This window comes from Nilaparvata lugens, chromosome 2 (assembly GCF_014356525.2).
Source record: "Nilaparvata lugens isolate BPH chromosome 2, ASM1435652v1, whole genome shotgun sequence".
Classification (NCBI taxonomy): Eukaryota; Metazoa; Arthropoda; class Insecta; order Hemiptera; family Delphacidae; genus Nilaparvata; species Nilaparvata lugens.
The window spans coordinates 33,297,024-33,322,642 of NC_052505.1; the positions used below are offsets into that span (position 1 = coordinate 33,297,024).

The following is a 25,619-nucleotide window of genomic DNA, read 5'->3' on the forward strand; positions in this document are numbered from 1 at the left end:
CAGCAATAATACCCCGTCTAATACCCCCAAATGTCTATGAAATTAAGTGTTAATCACTTTATAAAACAAGCATTCGAGGACAGTATAATAGGATTTGATCCCTATAGTTTTGTATAGTACTATAGGTAAATAGGATCCCTATCACTATTCTTGATACTCATTGGCATTTTGCAATATATTAAGCTTTATTATTGGTTGAACAAATTGTGATGTACAATATATTATCATAGAGAAACGCTATTTTTTCTCTATGATATATTATTATGTTCAACGTGTCATTTGTGTTTTGCGAGTGTTTGTGAAATTCTATGTCATTTTGCCAATAATGAGTTATTGTTCTTATTAATATGTTGAACATAGAAGCATAAAATTGGAAAATTGATTTTTCAAAATCAACGTATCAGAAAACGCTCCTCTTCATTGAAATACTGGCCTTTGCCATTTGAAACTTTGAACATTTTTCTTTTCGCGATTACCATATAGCAAACCAGGAGTGGAGAAATGAGAGGTGATATTTATTATTGATTGGAATTGTCAGATTGACAGCGAGAGGAATATCTAATAATGTGAGAAGTGAAGAATGAATACGAGCACATTAGAAGGAGCGAGTGAGTCTCTACCCCCCCCCTCTCTCATCCTTTTGAAATAAGCTGCTATTTCTTCAGATCAAGTGAAGATCTTGTTGAGCGAAAATGTGTGAAGCAAACACAACAGATTAGAAAAAGAAGACTGCTCTATGGAACACCATATGGTGAGCAGCCGATGGTGGAGGAAAGGACTACGACAGGATTGAGACATAATGAGCGAGAAAAGATGAAGAGAAAGAGGAGAGGATGATCAGTAAGGAAGAGGGGACGGAATCAGGTGCTGGAATGAATGAATAGGGGAAGAGAGTGGTCGAAGTTACACACATGCCTTCGTGGGGTTGTGGTGGTGGTGGAGGAGATAGTTTCAAAGATAACTACTAGTCCCTTGTGGAGGGGTGGGGGAGGGTCGCCGCCATCAAGTGGCGCGGGGGATTCGAATGGTTGGCAGGAGGGGGAGTAGTTTGGAAGAAGTAGAGAAAGACAGAGATAGCTTAAGAGGAGGGGATCGAACGAGTGAGCGGGCTGTCATCTCGCGCTACACAACTCAATCGAAAGAGCAAGAGGTCCATGCCCAGAAGAAAGAAGGGCAAAGGTAGAGAGTAGAAGAAGACAGAAGATGGGGGAGAAGTGAGAAGAAAGAAGACACAACCAAACCAGAACCAGACTCGGCGTGCCATCTCGTACCCATCAAACGTAGGCCGCTGCTACAAGGCAAAGGAACTGAACATAACCAAACCAAAACCGACCAGTAGAAGTCGAGCTCTCGTGCGAGTAGGTTCAGTGTAGTGCTCCGTTCGCCCCACAACTTAATCGGTCAGTGATTGAGACATCATCGTACGTGTATCATTTCATTTCCTCCTTTCATCTAGACTCCCTAACCATGCTAGTAGTTACTCAATTTTCGTTGGCAAATCATCTTTTAGTAATCTTGGCGACGCATTTTTAGATTCGATTGTAGTCCGGTGTGTTTGTTTATGGGCTTCGATAGTGTTGTGCTTGTGAAAACAATCGTTTGGCGTTGTCTTGTTTGCATCCAGCTTCTGAATTGATGAGCCACGTGTGAGACCGTCGACCTGCCTCCGTGCTCTCATGCTCCAAGGCCTTCATACCACGTTAAGGTAATTGAATCTTCTCAAACTGGCTCAATTAGTACCCATAGGTACTTTAGTATTATTGTAGTTGATGTACTTCGATCAGAAATCGAATGAAAGACGAAGGGTCTGATGTTGTTAATGCTTCTCATGACATATTATATGTCAAGGTACTATAAAGGAATAATGATGTCATTGATTAAGCTGTGATTGACTATCGCATTTCAGTTCAAGTCAACATCTTTTTAGTTCAGAAAAATAGCTCTACTCAATGTCAACAATTTCCTTATGCAAAATGAATGTATTTGACATTGTGTGAAAGACTGACATCTTCCTTCTCAAGGAACAAGCACTCCTGCTATTCAGTGTGATGCCCAATATGATAGGGTTAAGCCAGGGTATTCAGGCTCCCTCAGTAGTTTAAACTCGTACATAAATACTACAATATCTTTTATATGTCAAGGATAATGTTCTCAAGGACAAAAGGAGCAAAGTTTGTCTCAAAGTACAGCACTCAAGAAAAGGATTCTTACCGGTGTCGTCATCTGTTGAGAGAATTTAAATTGAAGAAATACAAAATACAGTAGCTTATTGTTCTCCTTTTTCACTCCCAATCATTGAAATGATTGGTGTTGTACAAATGAACAATGAGTATAAGTAATTCCCTCCTTTTTTTGTTCAGCATTGACGATTTTGTCCAGAGTTGCATACTTGCATTTGAACTGTCTATAAGTGTAAACTTGTTTTTTAAATCTAGTTATTGTTAATCATGTAGTTTTGTTTTAACTACCGTATTCAGTGAAGGGAGAAACGCTCACCTAACGTATTCCAGGTCTATTTATCAAGATAGATAGAACATAAAGAGCATAATGACATCTTCGCTGGTTTATGACGCTGTTTATGGTTATGTTTATGTAAATATGTGTGGTCTGACTTGAACATTTATATTTTCTGACACTATCTATTCAGGAAAGCCTCAATCTCTGCTTATGGATCACGATTTTGGATATGCATGAAGATTATGGGTGCAGATAAATTCAAGTCCACTACTCCTTAAAACAGTCTCTAGCTCTTTTAGGAATGAAGGTGAAGTAAATAAATGAGTACTCTTGTATGAGAGTTGATTCTAAAACTTACCGTTCACAAGATGTCACAGTAATTCACTTCTCTTTACAACTCAAATGATTGGCATATCATTGTTTATTCGTTATTATGTAAAAACTGAATTATTTTTCTAGATTGATTATCTTGCAGTGAGTTTAGTGAAGTATGAAGTACTACGGTAACAATTTTTTCATTTCTACGAGGCAATTATTAGAAAAAATGTGAATCTATTAAAAATGCATCTGTCACTTCAGATTTGACAGAGTATTCATCTTCTCAGGGGAAGAGGTGATTCATTACGAGTTTCTTCTAATGGAGATAGCTGATGTTTGATACTAGTAGTTCTGTGAACAGTAGACCTCGCGCTCAGTACCCTAAGTTATATTGACCTGTTGTTATGTTTTCTCAAAAATTAATAAATAATTTATCAATTTAAAATGTCTAGAAAAAATCCTAGATAAATATAGAGCTTTCTGTCCTATCGTACCGTGACGTGTCGTCCCGGAATGTGAGTGTGAGCGCTGTTATCAGGTCTGGCTGCAACTGTCTACAACGTTGATGGAAAGATACATTTTCAAGATGTTCGATGTTTTTGAACGGGTAGTATTATAGTCAACTGTCTACTAACGTTAATGGAAAGATAAATATTCAAGATGTTCGATGTTTTTGAACGGGTTGTATTATAGTCCACTAGACAGCTGATTTATGATAAATAATTCCATAGCCTGATTTTTACTCTAATATTGGCGTATGAAGGAGGCTCCTTTTTCCTTTTATATTATCCTTGAAATGAAAAATTTCCAAAAACCTTGTATATACGTCGACGCGCAATTTAAAAAGGAACATACCTGTCAAATTTCATGAAAATCTATTACCGCGTTTCGCCGTAAATGCGCAACATAAAAACATAATATAAACATCTGAGGAAATCCCTTACACGACTACAGGTCTGAGTGTGGGAGGGAGGAGTATAGGAGGAATAATATAGCAGTCTGTGACATTTCTCTGCGATGATTGGGTGAAGCTCTCTCTACTCAGTAATGCAACTAGGCCAGGTCTCTTCTGTAAGGTATAACGCTTACGAATCTCCCAATAAAAGCTTTTGTACATTTTACTTATTCTTTACTTCATAACCCAATAACATTTTGCTCCCAACTTCTTCCCAGTTCCTCATTAAACCAGCACCCAATAACTCAATGTGTTTCTTCGAGGAGTGTTTAATAACTAATATCAATCCTTCACTTTGTTGAATACTTCATTTTTTGGAATTTCAGTACGTAGTCTGTAGTTTCAGTAAGCCCGTTGATAAACTTCAGCACCTGCACACTGCACACTATTCCTAGGTTGAAAATCGTCATTGGGTGATCTAATCGTTATTAATGATTTTTTGAATAAGGAACAGGAGTTTTTAATTGGGTTCGGGAAATTCAACTGTATAAAATTACGACAAAGAAAGCTAGCCTGCAGACTTGTGCCGGAACGCTAATTAAGCTGCAAGCAGATGTTGAAACTATGGTCAACTAATTTATTAAATTGCGCACATCTATCATTTGAGACAACAGCAGCTATATTCATTCCCAAACTATAGCTATACTCCTTTTCATTCATTTGAAACCAGGCAGCCATATTCCCACATATAGCTATACTCATGTACTAATCTAAGAAAAAAGCAATTAGGACTATCTGGTATTAATGCTCTGATATTAGTAGACTAGTTTTGTGTTGGGAGGCTGTAGAGACGGCTCGTGGATTTGAAGGCAGTCTCGCCGCTCTATTTTCGTCCTCTTGTCTTCTTATTGGACTGCTGCTTCCTCACCATTCTAGGCTTTCGTCCATCACCGAGTAACACAAAGTTGATCCGAAAACATCTGAGAGGATTTCGTAATCTAAACAGCTTGAGAAAACACACTTTATGATTCCAGTGCTAAATGTAATCGATTAGTATTGGTCTAGGTTCTACTCATAAACATCTAAAAATTCCAAATACCCTACATCATCTCCAGCAGACTGATCAGTAGGTAAAGACAGATTCTTCAGTTCAAATCATCATTAAATTTTGAATCCAGTGCGAAATCAATGCGTTAAGTACTATATATGAGCTCTACATAAAAATTTTATATGAATCTGAGTCTCAACTCTTCAACTCGAAATTAGAGATTTCCCTTCACAGACAGTATCATCTTTAATCTCAGCATTACAAAAGAGATTGGAAGGTGACTTGTGGGGGTAAATGTGAGGGGTGAAAGTCCTATTAAATTAACAAGTATAAGATTAGAATAAAAGTTGTGGTACAATTTCATTTGAATAGGTTCAAAGCAGCTTAGATTTTCCATTTAACAGACTTTCAGTCACTATTTTTAATAAAATGTAAGATGTGAGCGTGATATTTGTCTCTGCGTTCTATCCTCTCATACTTTTTGATTTGTTAGGTAACGAATCGCTCTTTACTACAGTCACGAATTTACAACAATCCTACGTAATTTACGAATTCACAAAAATCCACCGTAATTCACGAATTCTCAACAATCTTACGAAGGTAATTTTGAGTCAATAGACAGATAAGATTATCATGCAAAACTGAAATCCATTTTGGTTTCAATGAACCAAATATGAATATACAATTTGGTTAATTGTTAATTTTATAAGAGAGACGGATTAATTTGGTTTCCTACTTAGAAACAGTTCTGGCTGAATATGAGCCTGCAGTCATTTTCTCTCATTTTATTTCAAATCGATTGACATAATTTAAAGCGATATGAAAGTTGAAAGTATTGTCATATTACAAATTGAGGTGACCTTAACATGACCTGATAGTTATGAAGTTAGTAATTAATATTCGATAAATTCAGTTAATCAATAATTTAGAAAAATTGTTTTGCTTTCTTCCTTCTAGATTGTTGTAGTTTTGTCAAATCATTCGACTTTGACTCTTTGACTTCATGATAAGTGTTCCTTTTCAAAACTTATGAGAGCATGGTTAGCCAATAATTCAATTCCAATTACATTACATTTCATTTTAGTACATTTATAATCATCTCTCTAGCTTATAGTTATTTGAGAGGTATCCATGGTTGCTATTTGCTAATTCCTTGGTTTGTCAATGTCATAACTTGCTACTATCCAGAATTTATCAGGTTAAGTTCATGAGAAACTTTTGATTAGTTTTGAAGAAAATATATCATTAAATAAAGATCTATAGTATCAACCACTATCATTATTAAAATCTCCCATGATGTTTACCTCGTCTGTACAGAAGTATTAATCTCAACTATTTTTATTCTCAACGAACTTGTTCAAAGACATATTGAATGATGTAGTTGTGAGGTATATTTTATGAGGTATGGCCAATGTCATATCATTTACATTAATGATATCAGTCATACTGTTTACCTTGACTATGCAGAACAATAATTATTGTGATTGCTCTAAGCCTCTAAGAAGAATAGAATTGTGCGACTTGAGTTTCTAAAGTTAATACGTTATGTCTCGAAGTATAAATCCAAGATTCTCAAAGTAATTGTGACTCATGAGTTTTAATTTTTGCATACTTGAGATTTCACCTGATGTTTCCCAGCTATTTTTAAATTGTGAATAAATATAAAAATCACGCATGATATGTAAATATCAACCTAATCATTTATAGCTGTATATTTCAGGGCAGTATTTATTTAGTCCTCTAATTACTCAATAGAAGGTTTGACAGGTTGAAATTCAACCCTTCACAATCATAATGGTCCTATCCATTCCTACCCGTAGCCTAGTGCAGATACCCGCATGAGTCTCAGTTTTCAGTTGAAAGCGTTTATTTCTTATTTGAAGAGGTCTCATGCTGAAACAGAACAGCTTGATGTCTTTTTAAACCTTCTTTAATGAATATTATGTCTCGGGAGAATCAAATCAAACATTCAACCAATTTATCTACAGAGATTCTCGAAGCAAATTTTATGAGGTGAAGTTTCTATGTAGATTGTAGACAGTTCCATGTTATTAAATATTCAATGTGCACGTCTGGCAGAGCTGTGAATGATCAAGAAAACTTACTTTAATCAAGTGAACTCGACTAAACAAGAATTTTGTACTACTACTATTATATTAGTTTCGATAAGATAACAATTTTAACTTTTTGTGTAGTTGAGAAGTTGATATTGTGGTAATTATTCATATTAAATAAAAATACTAAGAAATTGTCAAAAACCACAGATTTATTGATACTTAGAAAGACGGGTTGTCGCTCTCAGATAAAGATTAACAATGGTCTAACAACAGAAAACGATCTTTCTAAGTATCAATAGATCTGTGTTTTTTGACAATTTCTTAGTATTTTTATTTAATAAAAATTTCAATGTTTATATTTCGTTCTGACTTGGACGCCACATACAAAGGAACTGCATTTTTTCTATAATATTGTCTACTTATGGGACTTTTGATAAAATAATAGAGGTCCAGAGAGCAAAATAGGAGAATTGAAATCTTCAAATAAGCGTTAACCAATCTATTATGAAACGAAATTAAAAAAAGTTTTATTGTAAACGGGATTAGAGTATTATAAAATTAAGATACTATAAATGGTTAAGATATGTGTAAAAGAGACAAATTTTAGTGTCTCATGCAATTTGTAGAGAGTATTGATAAATTGTGAAAACAGATAAAATAAAACGTCAAACGCTATTTTAAACATTTTTGATTTAATAGATATATTCTTTTTCTTTACTCTGAGTAAAGTAATACCCCTATAATTTACCATCGTTTGTCCAAATTTAGAAACGTTTTCCAAATTTGAACATGATTCTACGTTCAGTAGAACAGTATCTGTTTTAGTCCTGAGTGCATCGTTCTCAGAGTCTTCTCTACTCCATTTCCTCAGGGAATGGTTCCTTGAAACAGCATAATAGAGCCACTGTATCATCTATCATTGAAGCAGACGTTTATTGTTTCATTTTGAATAGTTATCTGTTGGAAAGAAGATGTTGCCCGAATAAAGAATAGAGAAGGCCTGGAGACCTTCTGTCCTTTGAGCTGCAACTTCTACTACTTTCCTGCTGAACTATAGAGGGCCTTTGTCAGGTCTGTTCTTTTCAGTTCCCCTTCTTTGTGGGAGTGGGAGCTTTGTGAGAGGTGTCTGTCAACACATAAATTTCCCTCTGCTAAGCAGCTGAAAGCAAACTGATGGAAATCGATCAATGTCTGTACATTTCTACAGAGTTTCAAAAGATGAAGTGTGAAAAGTGTCACTGAAATCTTTGCTGCTATAGAACTGTACCTAGAAGAACTTGCGCGTTCCGATCGAATCTCTCATAGAGAATTTGAGAACGCTGTTCTAGGCTATTATAGAGTACATTGTTCTAATCATGAAAACGAAATAGAAGGCTTATTTGTCTGAGTACTCTCCAATTCCGATCTTTCGCTCATGAAAGAGATTCAAGTTGGTACTGTATCCATCATTATTCATGTATGGACCTTTGTCATTATTACTAGTACACTATTAATGTGATTATAAAATTATTTACACGTAAAAAAAGATGAAGTGAAATCCACCATTCCAATCCCAGCGGCACTCAGTTGAGGCAACTGAGTCGTGAATGAGAATTGAGAAAATATTTTCCCTTTGGAAACTGAAATAACGAGAGACATTCGTCTGCTATGTAATTGAGTCATTATAGTAATTTAACTGCTAGCTCGTTTTTCAAGATTGGTTATTCCATTATTAAGCATCTCATTAACATTTGCTTGGATTTATCTACCTTTATTAGATCATCCATAGAAATTCCATGCAAGACTTATCAAGTAGTAGTCTAAATTTCAAAAATCTGTTAGTGCAAGATCACCGTTAAACTAATCAATTAGCCTACTAGACTAAATCATGGACATCCCATATTGATATAGGCGTACTTGTACCTTACTTTAAATTTCTCGAGATCAATCTAGAAAATACAAACTACCATCAATTACAACATTTCAGATAAAAATAAAGTGCAAGACTCATTCTCAATAACTTGACCAGTTTTTGAGAGAATCAAGAGCTTTTGATTGAAAACATCTGCCCAAGAAATAAAGTGACAGTGAGTACAAGTACATCCCCTTCAATAGTACAAGAACATGAGAAAAAGACGAACTCGAAATCCCCAATTACAAACTATAACAGTACAAGAATTTCTCTATCAATTTTGATTGAGAACATCTGCGCTAGCGATGCAGTGCGCGGAGGCTGAGAGACTGAATAAACTTTCTTCACATCTTGTAGCTGAGAGCAAAAAGTGGGATAGGATAGAGATGTTAAAAAACAGATACAAGAGAGACTGTGAATGCGCATGTGGGTGCGTGTGTGTTTATTGTCTGGTAAGGCGCTGTCTCTCTGGTGCCTACAGGATCAGGACCAGATGTCCAATGTATCTTTATATTAATATTGTGTAAGTGTGTGGGTGTGGTGTGAGTGTGTATCTAGGTGCGTGCGTGAGTTGTCGTTCTGGCATTGCCCAACACGGCCGTGGTGTCTCTTTGGAGGGTGTGTTTATGTAGGACCTCCACTAACTACTGTATGGGTCCAAGAAGTGGCCTAGAAGCGACCCTTTCACTGTGTGACCTCACAACTATACAACTACACTATATTTATTTAGTTATAGTTATGGTGTGCTTGAGCTCAGAACACGCCTGGAAACTAAACAGAAGCAGCACAAACATGCCTGTAGACATATTTCTGTTTGCCGTTCTCGTTCACACTAATAAGATGGGTAAATAAAATGTCTTGAGTGCAGTGGGTCATTCAAAGTGTAACAGATCTAGTTAAAATATACTATAACCATTGAGAAATTAGTTCACATTAGCCGACCATACACAGTTTCTTCAATGTCTTGAGTATAACTCTATAATTCATTGTAGAGAATTTTATATAGCTAAAGCATATTCTATCATTTATTCTCCCCTAAAGAATCTATTGACTTATCCAAAATGTAACTATTTTATACTTTAAATACTACCATCAAAGAATTGAATTTACAATAGCATAAACTTCAGTTTAATCATCTTAATTTTAATAATCTTATCTGCTTCTTGGAAAAGTGTATTTCACCAATTATATTGGTAGGATATTGAAATATTCATCTTCGTTAACTGAGTTGTTGAACACGTAGATTTATAGCTGTAGATTTGTATGAGGTGTATCGTAGTCACGACATAGTGAGACGACAGTCGTGGTATTGTTTAGCCACTGACATAATAGAATATTGGGTCGAGATGTAACGGTATTGGAAGATTAATGGAATGTGCTCCAGCAGATTTTATTTAGTTCATTGGGTACAATTGCCAAGCGATTGCGACGTAGTCGTCGTAGTCTAGGTCTAGTGACGTTTCAGTAGAGACGTATTGTTCTCAGGTACATTGTACCTGTCTAGGACTTGAAGTTGATTCATCAATAAAAGCATTCTTTCTCAAAATCTGCGTCATCAGTTTTCCCAGTTCATAAACCTTTGCAATACTAGTGTAAACTTTGCAAACAGTTTCGTAGACCTTGATCAAATTAAAAATAAATGTGTACGTTGTGAGAGAAGAGGGAATGAAATAGAGAGTCGTGGGGTTTCCTACATTTTCTTGTGTAACTAAATCTATTGGGCAATTTTCGCTAGGAGCGAGTGAAGGGAAGAGTAAACATCGGAAAATAAAATACGGCTCGGGTTAGAAATAGAGTAGAATTGTTGGGAGATTAAAATTCAATTTGTAATCTTGAAGATTTTAGGCATTCTCATTAAATCTAAGTCCTTGTGGATCCAGTACTGGAAATCAAAAAAATCAATTGCTTGAGGGTATTGTAGGGGTTCAGAAAGTTTGAAACTGACTAAAAATGTAAGGGTATTTCACTTCGATAACAGGCTATTATGAAGCTTATATGTGCATATTTTAAATATTTTATTGTACATATTTATAACTCACTACATGTAGAAAATAAGATAAAATTCAAGTGATTTATGGGATGGACAACCAATGCATTTAAATATGTATTTTTAACTAGCTTGTGCTATCTTCATGATTTGCTAAATCTATAGATGTTTGAGTCTAGAGCTATAAATCCATTAGCAAAGCTCATTAGCTCAATTCTCTTACTTTGACTGGTACATTACCCATTGGCTATTATTTTACTGGTTCTATCTCTTTTTAATTATGCTTTTACAGTATGCAATACAGTAAATTGAATCCAACCATTTTTTAATCAAAGATTTTTTATGGAATGGAATAGAATTGAGATTTATTGTCTTCGGTTAAACTGTCATTTCAACTCACTCACATGTCTACTAATCCTTATTTTGATTACTATTCTGCTGAAAGACGTTACCCAGGGGTGCCCACCCCCCAATCTCAATGAAGCTTCCCCCCAAATTCAGCATAATTCATCCCCAGCACTTCTATAATACTTGGAACCTCGGCAAAAAATAATTCATCATGATGACCTTTCATTTCAACTTTTATAATGACTAAAGTAACATTTCTGTCCTTTTAGGACTTTTGTACTTTCTCTTCTAGATGCTGGATCTATTGCATTACAGTTAATAGGGTGCTTTCCTTTATGAGGGTACGATCTATGACATTACTTGTATCATGTGACCTAGATTTAGATCAAAGTGGATTATTCTTTCAATGCTATTTACAATTGGTTTGTGCTTCATTATCTCCAGTAGATATGTAGATGTAGTGATTTATTATCACTACATTCTCCTTGTTATGCTAATACAATCACTACCTCCGTAAACAAAGCCATAGTGCATTCTGGTGACGTCATAGCACGTAGGGCTTCTCACCACCTCCTACAGTGGTAGTAGGCTACTACACTAGGGTTTGATATTTTCTATTTGAAAATGGCAGATTAGCTTTGCAATTCAATCAGTCTTGATTTTTCAGTCTATAATGTTGTCTATAAGTATGTACTCTTGTAAAATAATTTGTTTTTGTCATTTCATGTTACAATATGAGCCACATAATATGAATAGAACTAGTATATAGCTGGTTCAATTCAAAATACAGTAGGTACTTAGAAACATTGAATTAATGTAATCAGAAACTCATAGATGCCTCATCATTGAATTGAAGGATGATAAATGCTTCTGAAAGTCACAAATAGTAACAGAGATTGATTCATACAATTAATAGTGTTATCCGTATTGATGTGCAGATCATAATTATGTCATTAAACATAGCATATAATGTACTATGGAGAGCCGTAATCATTACAGGTTTCTCATGCATATTGAATCGAGAAAATATACTTATTCAACCTAACTATAATAATTTGTTCCATCAATCTTGACTCCTCAGGTATAATCATGATCATGAGCATAATCTTTGGCATAGAGAGGAAAAACTTACAAGCATTTACAATAAATATTATAGTAATTACCAAGTTATCAAAAATAAAAGACACATTCTTAGGGTGGAAATAAGCACACGGTTCTCTTATTTTTATTCAATTTATTCTCAAAATAGTACCGGTATAGGTCTACAGTGTACGCTACAGCCTACTTTTATTTTGTTAGAGTCTGTAGTTTTCTTTTGTTGGATACTTTTACAATTTTTGAATTTTTTTCTTTGCAATAATTTTTCAACAAAGTATTAGAGCAAGACCTGATCAATGTCAGTTGAATTTCTTCTGACCTATGCTTCTCGCAATAGTCTATGCTCATCTCCTTCTGGTTCAAAACACTCATTGTTACATTAATTATCAAATCCAATTGATTGCTGACTAACATAAACTTAGACTCTAACTCCTTACAGCTAATTATTTTCTTAACTATTATAAAATTATGTACAATTGTATTTACAACATCAAGAGATGGGAATCTGAGGCCTCCTCTATCATTTGAATGAATGAGCCTGAAATTTGGATGTTCATTCAATTCTTTTTCAATCGTTAAGTTGCATTCACAATTTTTACACTTTTTCCTCTTTAATAAGGAGTGAGCACAATACCCTGCTAAATAAGTTAGCAAGGGCATGTCAGAATCCACATTACTTATATCACTATCTTCAACTTGGATATTTACAAAATCATCAGGAACATAATACGATAAAGAATGCAAGGATTCCTCACTTCCTTCATCAAAAAAACTGTCTATAACAAACGAGCCTTTCGAGCCCGACTGCAGGCTCAATTTCATAACCGAGAAATTTCTTATTCTGGTTTCAATTTCAAAAATTTGTCGGATGGAAATATGGTATTGGGAACCAGCTAATCTTCTATACAGCCCAAACCTAAACTCTAAATCGTCTGTTTGAATTTTACCTGGTAGAAGGTAACTCATTCCTAGCTCTTTAATACAATATTCTGTAAAATCAATCATTGCATTTGTGGTAATTAATAGAGCAGAATGTGTCTCTCTAGTTAATTTCCCACTCTCACTTAAGGAACTTTTCCACAAATCTAACCACTTTACAAATTTGTGAAGAAACAATAGTTTTTCATCACTTTCACTACATGTTAAAGGCTCCTGAAAGATATTTCGAAGATGAAAACCTTTACATGGTGTTTTAACATTCATAATGTCAAACCATTTCCTAAAAATACTTATGTAATTACTGGTGCTTTCAGCATTCATCAGATTATGTTTTTCTGAAAGTTCAATGAGACTCTTGGCAATATGGGAGTTGAAAATATCAAGAGCCAATTTTACATTCTGCCTTTCCAGGCTTGTTGGCCAAAGAGCTTTTTGTGACAAGGTATAACCAAATTTCAACATGTTTCCACACTCAGCTTCATACATTTTTCTAATTGTGGAAAGTGAGGCAACATTAAACGAATCATTGGGACTAGGACTAACACTACTTTCACTAATACTACTGTTGCTACAACTATTATCATCATGTACATTATTACAATTGGTTTGATCGAAATCAGGGTAAAGCATAGCTTGACCACAATTTTTCTGGTTGAGCCAGTTATTCCGTACACACTTGATGATGTGCACAGAATCTATACAATAAAATAGTGGTCTCTGAGGATCACAAGGGTGAGGGTAAACGTACTCTGCCAGTGGATTGTTGAACATCCTCATAGCCTTCCTATTTATAGAATTGTTGTCAGTGACAACCATCAAAACCCTGAATCCAATCATTTCCAGTGAAACAATGGTTCTCCTTGTAATTGAGTGAAGAACATCTGCTGTAATTTTCTTCACAGGTAGTATGTGAGCAACATCCTTGAACTTGCTTGCAATACTTTTTATCATGAAAACAAATGCACTATTTGCAAGGTCCACGTTTTCATGATCCATACCAACTATATTCCCACCTTTATAATCTAGATTCTGCTTGATGTGGACCTCATCAATCATGAGAATTACGTTTCTATCCTGCTCTCCTAAAATATTGTTTTTTCTTCTCAAATAGCTCAGAAAGCTTGTATCATCAAGCTCATTCATTGGATTTAATTTCAATGAGCTATTTATTTTTTTCAACGTCACTGGGTGTGGTAATATGATATTGCCTGACTCTCGTAAAAATTTATACCCTTGTGGTGAAACCAAATGGAGCATAGTAGAAAAAATTAATATTTCGGTTCCATACCGGTAATTTTCAGGTTGACAATTAATTAAACCTATTTGCTCTTTTACAAAATCTACAACACATTTTTTACCTTCATCTACATTATTTCTAAGCTTAATCAGAGAATCAATTATTAAATTAATCAGATAGGACCTATTTACACTGCTGCATCTATTTTTGAACAAATTCTCAACTTCGTCAAGTACATCAATAATAAAATTTATATTCTCAACTTTTTGGGGGAAACGACCACTTCTCAGTTTGCTTAAGGCAACACCACGATAAAACACATTCATGTTCAATTCTTGGTCGATTTCAATTGAGTAGTCCAATGTCATTATTCCCTCATATCTCCTCAATAGAATGAAAGATAATGAGTCATTGTTTGAAACAATTGTCCAACAGGAATTGAATTTGAATTTTTTATACAATAAGCACAGTTCACTAAAAGTTTGAAAGCTTCGTTCATCGTTGTAGTTTTTTAAAGATGATTTGCTTAATTCAATAGCTTTTGATACCTGCTCTTCTTCGAACCTCTTCTTTTTTGAAGTGGGAGCTTCTCTATGATGAGTGGTTGAAGACATATACTTGGGGCATCCCGGGAAAATAGTAGGAACAGCATCAGGTTTGAGCCTTGGAAACTTCAAAGGAGCAGTCACAATTTTCCCGGTCTTCTCATCATAGGCCGACGTGAAGCGTTGTATCTCATCGATAGAGAAATGTTTTTCACAAACCTGGGAAACAAAAGACATTTTCAAAATGATCATGTGATGTAACTTGTTTCATCAAGTTTCAATCGAGATTACATCAATTTCTTTAATAGATGATGATTAATGATGTATGATAGATGATTCAATAAATGTGTTAGCAATTGAAGATCAATCTCACGCTTATTAATTTACTCAAGTATTTCATAAAACCACTAACTAAACCATTGATAGAATTAACCAGTATTTGTTGTCAACAAAGATTGAAATACAATAATACAATAACTTGGTTCAAAATAGTTGTCATCATTTCTCAAAAATAGCAAATTTTATTAAGTCATTAAAATACGTTTGTTCTATTCTCCCTGAATGTGTTTGTTTCAATTTTCATTTTTTACCTGTTTATTAATGAATTAAGTTATTTATTGAATGTACCATACATTAAATGTATGGCATTTTTGTCAAATTTTGAAAACTTCAAATAGTTGAACTTATAGTTAAACTTACCCTCGATGATGATGTGTACGAGTAGTCCTTTCGAGGAATAGATCTAATCCATAATCTCTTCAAGTTTTCATCTTTTGGGAAGGAGAATACTGCAACTTTGTGTTCAGCATCGTAATTGCCACGACAACAGGGAACGCAGCAAGTGTATGGCATCTAAAAATAGAAATAGGATATGAATAAATAGAAATAGAATAATAGATTCATTCCAGTCAAATTTATTAGATAAAAGAATTAGCTGAATAAGTCAAGACCTATTGTTGTGAACAAAAATCAAACAGATCCTTATTGATTAACTGGAAGCATAGAAAAAGCATTGTGAGCTTACACTATTAAAAATGTATTCTATGCTGTAAGACATTAAACTACCGTACCTACTAGTAGGCTACCAGTATCCAATATTGATAACTTATTATCACTACATTAAACACATTACGGGTTGAAATTATGTGTATTGATAATAATATTATAGCACTATAAGGCTAATGTGATTGTGATTGAAAGCGATGCTAATTAAACAGATAAACTTATAGATAGGGGTTCGATTACTTGTTTTAAGTCTAATATTTATTATAGGTTGTAGTTTGATTTGGAAATTAAGCTGTTATGGATCAACCATAACACTAGACCAAAACATTAGACCAAAACTTTTTTCTATTATTGAAACAAACTAGAGATTTGATGTTTGAATGATTTTATATTTATCCTCACACAAAAAGAATACTTTACAAGTAAATATTATATAGGCCTATCATTTATTGAGAATACACAATCATAAAAATGATGGGGATAGAACCAGACATACTATTTTGATCCAAAGTCCAAACAAGGTTATGTTTCTTCTGTACTAAACTGTTTTTAAATCAGATCATTTAAATTCCAAAATTTTGAATTATTTAAAATGCAAATACAAGAAATAATAAAAAAATTCACTTAAATAATAAGTTGATAACTTGAAAATATGAATAAACTTCAAAAAGGTTGAGTAACGCACTATACATCAATAAAAACACTAACTCACATTAATTTGTTGATTTCATCTGATCTATATCACTCACATAATAACTCATAATCTATCATCTATAAACTATTATTTTTCAATAGGCTAATCTATAAATTTCAATAATATTTTAATTCCAGGATTAATTTACGGTCAAATAGGTTACGCTAAACAAGCCTACACGAGCACACGTGGTGAAAGATTTTGGCTACAACAAAGTTAACTTATCTTTTAAAGAAATATATGAAATGAATTAGTATACTTAACTTAACAGTATGATCGATGCTTTTGATTGTACTCAAAATAGAAACATTTTGCACGTTTTATTCAATCCATGATTTCAAATAGGAATCTTTAATTCACTGTTAACTGGGACTGCACTGCACTGGTCAATACACTAGTGTCTGACTGTCAAGTGTCAAGAGTGGGCTCTTCAATCCCCTACGTATACCTACGTCACAGAACTTTCTCTTCGGAGCGCTATGGCTTTGTTTACGGAGGTAGTGATACAATACACATGAAATGAAGTGGTGTACTGTGGGCCTACTGTCTCGTTGTTTGCGCTAGCGTCTCCTCGCTGTTTGCTTCCAGTGTTTACTGTTCAATCAAGTCAAGTGGAATAATGATCTTGTTTTTTGACGCACAAAAAATGATCCGAAAACCACTTGTTACACGCGACCTGTAACTCGACCCTTTTCTGGGCGCCAGGTGCTCACTTGTCTCTCTCCCTCCATTCATGTCTCTCTCCTTCTACTTTTTACTTTTTCTGTTGTTTACTCATCTCCCATATTTTATATTATACTTCAACCATGATTTATATACTATACCATATGTTTATCATTGCAATCCTTCGTGGTCCCCTCTGCTGCTTCTTCCAGCTTCTCTTCTGCTACACTTTTTTCGCTTAGTACCTACTCAAGTTACTCCCTTTCTTCAACCCCGAAATCTGTTCGCAATTTTAAACCTGCATTTCCGCTGTCTTTTAATCGTGATATCTTATACCATTTTGTTGAAGCGAGATTTACCGATAAAGGAGATTGTGCCAAACGACTCATCTATAAAACATGGTCGGCTTCAATCTCTAAAAATGGAAGGTGTCATATTGTCATTTTGAATATGCATTTCCGTTCCTTTTCATTATGATAGGAGGAGTGATCAAACGAGATTATGCTAAACTGTAAAGCGATAATATTCAATCATGAGTGTCCTCCATTTCCAAAAATGGGTGGTGTCGTATGTCATTTAAAGTTACTTTCCTCATTTTATATCATGAGATGTTTTATTTGATATATGATTTATCAGTTTATGGCTATGATATTACAATGTACGTTTTTATATTCAAAACATCTACTCAAGCAAGACTAGTTGATGAAACGAAAATTTCTGAGCATGGTTGGCTTCTATCCCCTAAAATGGAAGGACACACATTCTTTGCATTTCCGGCGTCTATAAATCCCAAATTCGATTGGTATGAACAAAACGTACATGGATGTAACGACGTCATGGGAATATAAATAGCTACTCTTCTTTTTCATCATCAATCTGTAAATTCGTGGTGTGTTTTGTGAAAATTTTTGGATTCTTTATTGTGAAGTTCGATTGCTAAGTCTTTTACACTTTTACTTGCTTTTCCTAATATTTTTCACATTGATATTCAACTTTCCGCTTAAATAACTTTTCCTCTGATGCTAATTGTACTTTTTTATTAGTTGTGTTGCGGAAAAAGCTGCTACTAAAAATCCAACTACATAAAAGAAATACCAAATGAAACTACAGCTTTCAAAACAATTTTTCGACTTCTTCATACTCATGTATTTTGTGAGCAGAAGGGATCACAGCTCATCTGGATTACTAGCATGGACTTTTCACACTTTAGACACATATCTGATTCACAAAAGTTATTAATCAACAAGAAATTCAATTCCACAGCAACATTACTCCCTGTATGCACATGTAGTTACAGTCTCAGCGTATAACTCCATCATTATTATTACACAAGATGCATTCCCTCATATCAATATCAGAGAGCCTTTCCTGGTTCAGTGAAAATATTCTATTATGAATTCTAATAGCACTATTCATAACTTACTCGACCGGGCTGAGTGGAATAGTTCCATTGGAAGAATATTTTTACTGAACCGGACATGGATTATGGATTCGATACTCGATGTTGGAGGATTCCAGCTTTAGTCTCTTCAGCCATTCGTATATTATGAGCCCCAAAAGTTGTCAAGTCAACCAGAATACATTCAACGAAATATTATATGTTTAGTATGTCATTGATGTCTAATGTGATTTGAACACTAAAAAGTCATTGATATGTGTCAAAATGTATCATAAAATTGATGTACGAAAATAATATTATGTGTTTAGTATGTCATTGATGTTTAATGTGTATTGAAAATATCAATATTATTTCATCATTCACTAACTAACGTTCCACAGCAACATTACTCCCAGGAAAAAGAGTATAACAGCAAGGGTAATGCCTAGTCCACATTTTGGCCCAACCTGGTAATGTTTAGTCCACATCTAGGCCAGCACTGGCAAACCACCCATCCACACACTGGTGCTGGTCGTCATTGTCGTCACATGCAGACTATTTTTCTATGCACCCATTATACTGTCATGTAGTCAGCGCCACAGTGTAATCTATACACTATTTTTGGAGTGTAATCTATACACTATTAACTTTGAGTTAACTTATTGAAATGAAAGATGACCAAATATTCCCGCTGTGCAGGTGATGGTTGCGTGGCGGCCGGACGCGACTGTAGCGCTGCTAGCTGTGCAGCTGCTAACCACTGTTGTGATGACAGTGGCATCGGCTAAGGAGGACTCCAACAACCACCAGAACAGCAGCAGCTGTGAAGCAGTGCGTCTCAAGTGCATCTACAACGCTGGCTGCTCGATGGCGCTGCGCAACTACATGTACGGCTGCTCGGCAGTGATGAGCGCAGACCCGCCCTACCAGCACTGCCCCGAGCCGTGTCAGCTGTCGCTCATCGCACTCACCTCCACCGATGACGGGCGCCGGCTTATGACGGTCAGTTCTTAACAAGTGACTAAAAGTAGATCTATAGGTACATTATGTCGTTCAATTGTGAAAACTATTCCTTTAGATCCTTAAGCCCGTTTGCGCAGAAACGGCTTTTTCGAAAGAAGGCTCCTCTGATTGGTTTTCGTGAAACATCATGATTCAAATCTAACCGGCTTTTGTGCAACCGGCACTTAATCGTTTATTGATTAAAAATATCACCATATAATCAATGGAATAAATTATTTTTCTGTGTTTCAACTGTGAACACTATTTCTTTAGTAATTCAATTGTTTATCGTTCAATATCACAATATAATCATTTCCTAGTGGACATGGTACATCAAGAGTAGACCTACTAACAATAATTTGTATAACGGAATACTACATTCATCTTACAACCCGGCAGCCTGCTTTGATCATGCACGCGCCATTACTTTAATAAATTAATCTTGATTAAACAGAACTTGGCAAACACATGAATACATCATCGGTTTGTCAATTATGTTTAATTCAACAGAATAAATCGAACTTCCAAAAATCGATGTGTTTGTAACTGAAGTCTACTAGATTAACGGATGTGTTTGCTCAAGGTTATCAAGTTATGTTATAACTGTCATCAACAGCAAAGTTATGTTATCTTATAGTAGTTCATTCAACGAAAAATTATAGAGGAAAAAGTTTGGAACACAATTTTTGACACCGCAGCTATTTTAAGGATAGTGGAGGTAACATATCAAAAAGTCAGTCACCCTGTGCTTAGGGGGTGGAGATGGTTTCAAAGTACCATATTTTGGTTTTTTGCATGTATCTCGAACAATATGCGTCTTTAGGACACTTTTATCGAATACAAAATTAAAGCTCACAAATTAGGCTACAAGTTTCATCTATAATATTCTCCCATATCTCTCCTGGGTTTCTAGATATGAGCTCTTGAAGGTGTCACATTTTGAAGAAAAACCTTTCCGGCTCCGATTTTTCAATTTTTTTGGCCTTATAACTTTTAAACGATTGATTGAAAAAATCCGTGCTAATCATGAGCTCATAGACCATCATATTATCTTCAATTTAATTTATTATTTCATCATTTCACGCATCTCCCTACGATTGTTGCAGCTGTTATAGGAGTTGAGTGTAAAATCTTCAGCTTCACAGCAATATATCAATAGATCAATTGACAGGGAAATTTAGAGAGAATGCTTGGAACACAATATTTGATTTCGCAGCTTTCTTTTAACGAGTTGAGTGTAAAATCTTCAGCTTCACAGCAATAGACCAATTGAAAGAGAAATTTATAGGGAATGTTTGGAACACAATATTTGATTTCGCAGCTTTGTTTGGACTAGTTAGAAGGTAAACATATCAAAAGTCCTCATCCCTACCCCTTGTGCTTAAAGGATGAGGGTGGTTTAAAATGTATTTCAGCGACATGACTAAATGAACAAAAATGAAGCTAGATAAATTCCCTACAAATTTTGCTCAATAGAATTTTGTGATGTCTCCTTTAGTTTTTGAGATATATTCACTTTTGAAAGTGTAAAATCTTTAAAATGACAATTTTTCATACACAACAAGAATGCATAGAAAAAAATGAGTACCGAACATTGGGCTGTAGATCGTTCAATTCTCTTCAATTTGATGTATAATATCAACATTTTATGCTTTTCATCAATTTTTATGTAAGTTTTAGTGTTGAGTAAAATCATTGGTTTTACAAGAGACCATTCGACACTGTTATTTGGACACAATGTTTGGAACACAATTTTTGACTTTGCAGCTTCATTGAGACTAGTTGGGAGCTGGATATATTGACAATCCTCATCCCTGTGCTAAATGTGGAGTACCATCAGTTGCTGTATTTAAAATTTCACACTACATCTCCACTAAAGCTTCTTAGTTGGCTAATATTTGTAAGATTTAATTTTGTGTTTCATAAAAATGTCCAAAAGACGCATATTGTTCGAGATATATACAGATAACCAAAATTTGGTACTTTTCAAACCACCTCTACCCCCTTAGCACAGGGGTTAGGGATGAGGACTTTTGATATGTTTACTTCCTACATATCCTTGAAAGAGCTGCTGGGTCAAAAATTATTGAATTCAAACGTTTCCCTCTAAAACTTTTTTGAGCATTTGTATTACCTGGTTGAAGAGTTTATAAGGAAGGCGAAAAAACGTACGCCCATTGATCGATATGTGAGTAACTGGACATACTCAAGCCCAGTACTGATTTAGACATCTCTCTGAGTTGGGAAAAATCGTTTTATTTATTTTGACAATTCTTCATTTCACACATAATTAAAATGATTTGGTTTGTTTGCAGTGCCACTGCAAAGAGGACGACACGTACTGCAAGGCATCGAAGGCGCGCATCGAAGTGTGTCGTCCGGGCGTAGAGCATGCGCACCTCAAGGAGACGACCGTGTCGTGCCAAGTCGCGCAGCAGATCTGCGCGGCCGACACGCAGTGTCTGACGGCATTCGAATACTACCACAGCTATTGTCGCAGCATGTTCATGGGCCGCAAGTGCTCCTACCGCTGCAAGAACAGCATCTCCATCCTGCGGCGTCAGCAGAAAGCGGCCAAGCTGGACACGTGCCTGTGTGACGGCCAGGACAAGGAGAGGCACGAGTGCCGCAAAGTCCGGACCAACATGGACAAGTTGTGCTTTCGTAAAAGCCATCATCACAACTCGACAACGTCGACGTCGACCGAGCAGCCCAGTGCCAACGACGAGACCAATGATGTCGTCGCCGCTGCAGCTGCCGCCAATGCGTCAACCGTCACTCATTTATCAGTCCAAGTCCTATTGTTGTGTCTCCTATTGACGAGGCTCTCACTAAACGGCTCGGCTTCGTGACACTTGTTATTAGGTGAGTTCAACTATAGAGGAAAGAATACTAAGGTCTGGTTTCACAACAGCCGGTTAAATTTTAATCGTGATTAATTCCACGAGTACCATTCAAAGAAGGCTTTGAATGATACTCGTTGAATCAATCACGATTAAAATTTAACCGGCTTTCGTTCAACTGACACTTGTAATATTCAATCTCTGGTTCAACTTAGTATCACAATTCTTGCATGAGTTCTGATTTTTCGTCAACATTTCAAGGCACGTTTAAATCAAATTAGATCCTGCTGTTGGCCAAAAAATTGACCAAAATATCCTGTTTTCATGCAATGAACAAAATAATAGTAATGTAAAATGTTGATAAAAACTACAATTTAATATGAAATGCAGTAAAATAATAATTAGTTACCAGTCTTACTTTAATGAAATTGTAGCCGAATTCTGTATTCATTGGAATGATTTTTTTTTGAGGAAATTATATTTATTATATAAAACACTATAGTCATAATACAATTATGACATTGGAGGAAAAACTAGACTGAGCCTGTACTATATCTCTCCAAAAATTTCTATGAAATGGTAATTTTGTCCAAAAGTTAAGATTATGTAATCTCACACTGCTTCACTTGATTTTCGGTCCAGGAATAATGAAAATTTTGAAGTTTGATGTTATACTCTAAATGAATCACAATAAGTTAAAAAATTGAGAAATACCTATTGCACTTATTTGAAAAATTTGAATACAAAATCAAAAATCTACTTACTATTAGTAGGTACCTAATTTGTAGGTGATATATGATTTAGATAGATTAATATAGAGGCTACCTACCAGTATCATACAAACAGCTCTTGATGCCGTACTCTTATATGGTTCTCATTATAGTTTCATCCAATATAATGAGAATACAATCATAATGTATTCTAATTAATTACATTGGTTTCATCGGAACAAAGATTCTCTCAAGTTGATCGTTCAACCACAAACATTTAATTTTTTTCTCTGTTTTTGTATCTTTTTACTGTATATTGTTTTATTAGACCTTGGGATTCTTTCTATTATACCAATATACGTTGCGTTTCTAAAACTTAATTGTGAGATAAGATAGAAGCTCATATGATTACTAATTGAGCATTGTAATAACAACAATTCTAACTAGGTATATTCACACTAAAATTCCTCTCAAAATTTGAAATTCTTGCCTAATTGACTAATGTTGATTGAGAAAAAAAATGTCCTCTGCCACTACATGAAATAATTGAATCATTTTAATCAAGACGGGCTCTCTCATGTCTATGCTGTTATTAAATCTTATCATCACATGCCCCATTATTACTGTTATCTGTTATACTGGAAGGGAAGAACTTCTATGGTGTATTTCTCAGCTTAATGGTCTATTCTGATGGAACTTTTCTAAATTAATCAAAATTTGAAAGGGATTGACTATTAGCATAGAGAAAAGATAGCATAAGTTATATTTTCTCTATGCTAATAGGCCTATTGTTCATTCTAGAATTATAACTTTTCGGAAACATAATTAATATTTTTCTTGTTTTTCTTTGTTGCAGGATAAAAGACTATTGAAAATTATTAGTGATATCGACTTCCAATTTTAGATCTAAGAGGTCTCTTCTCTGTAAGTAAAGTATCAACTACCTCAACCTGCCGAAATGTGCATTACTTTTGATATTCTTCGTTATCCTAACTGTAAACCTAAGGGTTCCTCTCCTAGAAACCAAACAAAGATTTCATTTAATTTACATCTACAATACTCATTTTAGTACTATACTTAGTTACCAATAGATTTGTTACTATACTTTCTAGCAATATTATTTTGCTGATTTGTTTTCAAAAGAACTTCAGATCTATCTAAATTATGGAATATTATTTCATCCTTCAAGAATAATATAACTTGTATCATTACATGCAGAATCAATCAATCGAAGTAATACTCGATTAATGATTTTCTATGGAAACTTATAAAAGTAAAAGCATATAATATGATTATGGAATAAGTTTAAGACACGGTATATGAAATAATAACTACAATTGATAAATGTGTCTATCATTGACAATAACATGTCTAGAGAAAATGAGTCCTTATTTGACCATAAAATATGTAATAATTATATTCTCGTACTTTTAATTTTATACTCATGGGAATGTAATCCTGAATACTCGGAAACCTAGTTTTTGTGATGCTTGAGTCTGAAGAAGTCTTATTTACAAATTAAGAATATTATCTTTTGGATTAAGTACCTATATTATTTGTATTTTGGTATCATATTGGGACAGTGCAAAATTGAACCTTCTAATAAAAATTGAGCTCGTCTCAATTGAATTTAATCCCATATTGTAATTAATTTTGTACAATTGAAAAGTAGATGTTTATTGTATAGAAACTATTTATTTTATTTGTAAATAATGATATTGTAAATATGTTCAATTTTTATGTAAAGTTTGTAGTACGTAAAAATTAAGGTGTGGACTTATCATGTACAGGAATATTGTAAATTTATTAGGAAAGAAGATGCGATTGATAAAGTTGGTCGATGAAATGTTGTACAATCACTTGCCCATAATAGACTTGCCAAAGATTCCCCATCAGTGAGAAGACAATACCTATGAAAAAGCTTTCCATTCTATCATCATAACACATCTAATTAATTACTCTTGTTCTTGTAAATAATATTATTGTAATTTTACAATTTATTATCAAATCACGTTAAATAAGTGTATCATTGTGATTCGTGCTAGCATGATTCGTTTCCTACTTGGATAAAAATTAAATGATTGAAGCCCAATAATATCTTGATGACTTGAAAAATGTTTGTATCCCTATGCTAGCTTAATTGAAGTCAAATTCTAAACGAAAGCAACTTTCATGTCAAAAATTTTTTATCGAATCTTTTGAATTATTTTCAATCTTCAAAAAAATGTACAACATTGTGATTTCAATATCAACGTTTGAAAAATAACAATTAAAAAAACATTTTACACAATTCAAATACTTTGTTCAATTCATTCAGAATTCTTGATTCCATGTTATGCTTCATTACTATAATTCATTTACCCTTTCCCATTCTTCGGATTGTCATAAATTTCTTTAACTATCATTGATCAGTTTAAGAAATTGTACTCATTATATTTGATGAGAGTTTGTTCACCACAGAAATCCAATCTTTGCAAGGTTTATAGGTACTATTGATTTATAAA

General features: G+C 34.4%; 2 protein-coding genes across 2 annotated transcripts; one reads left to right on the forward strand and one right to left on the reverse strand.

Annotated features, from left to right (window-relative positions):
• The first annotated feature begins 1,129 nt into the window (after positions 1–1,129).
• On the forward strand, positions 1,130–25,411 carry LOC111046734 (growth arrest-specific protein 1). Its single transcript, XM_022332347.2, has 4 exons — positions 1,130–1,705; positions 19,260–19,562; positions 21,878–22,427; positions 23,972–25,411. Exons 2-3 carry the CDS (start codon positions 19,263–19,265, stop codon positions 22,412–22,414), a joined length of 837 nt encoding a protein of 278 aa, XP_022188039.2. The 5' UTR covers positions 1,130–1,705; positions 19,260–19,262; the 3' UTR covers positions 22,415–22,427; positions 23,972–25,411.
• Positions 10,527–16,947, reverse strand: LOC111051552. Its single transcript, XM_039420057.1, has 4 exons — positions 16,783–16,947; positions 15,520–15,672; positions 13,787–15,039; positions 10,527–10,548 (listed from the first exon to the last, which is right to left on the reverse strand). Exons 2-4 carry the CDS (start codon positions 15,670–15,672, stop codon positions 10,527–10,529), a joined length of 1,428 nt encoding a protein of 475 aa, XP_039275991.1. The 5' UTR covers positions 16,783–16,947.
• Positions 25,412–25,619: the final 208 nt, after the last annotated feature.

Coding starts and splice junctions, on each gene's coding strand:
- LOC111051552 (XM_039420057.1), bottom strand. CDS start 15,672: ATGCCATACACTTGCTGCGTTCCCTGTTGTCGTGGCAATTACGATGCT. Junction 15,040..15,519: donor CGTACACATCATCATCGAGG/GTAAGTTTAACT, acceptor TTTGTTTCCCAG/GTTTGTGAAAAACATTTCTC. Junction 10,549..13,786: donor TTCAACAATCCACTGGCAGA/GTACGTTTACCC, acceptor TTTGATTTCCAG/TACTGGATCCACAAGGACTT.
- LOC111046734 (XM_022332347.2), top strand. CDS start 19,263: ATGGTTGCGTGGCGGCCGGACGCGACTGTAGCGCTGCTAGCTGTGCAG. Junction 19,563..21,877: donor ACGGGCGCCGGCTTATGACG/GTCAGTTCTTAA, acceptor GTTTGTTTGCAG/TGCCACTGCAAAGAGGACGA.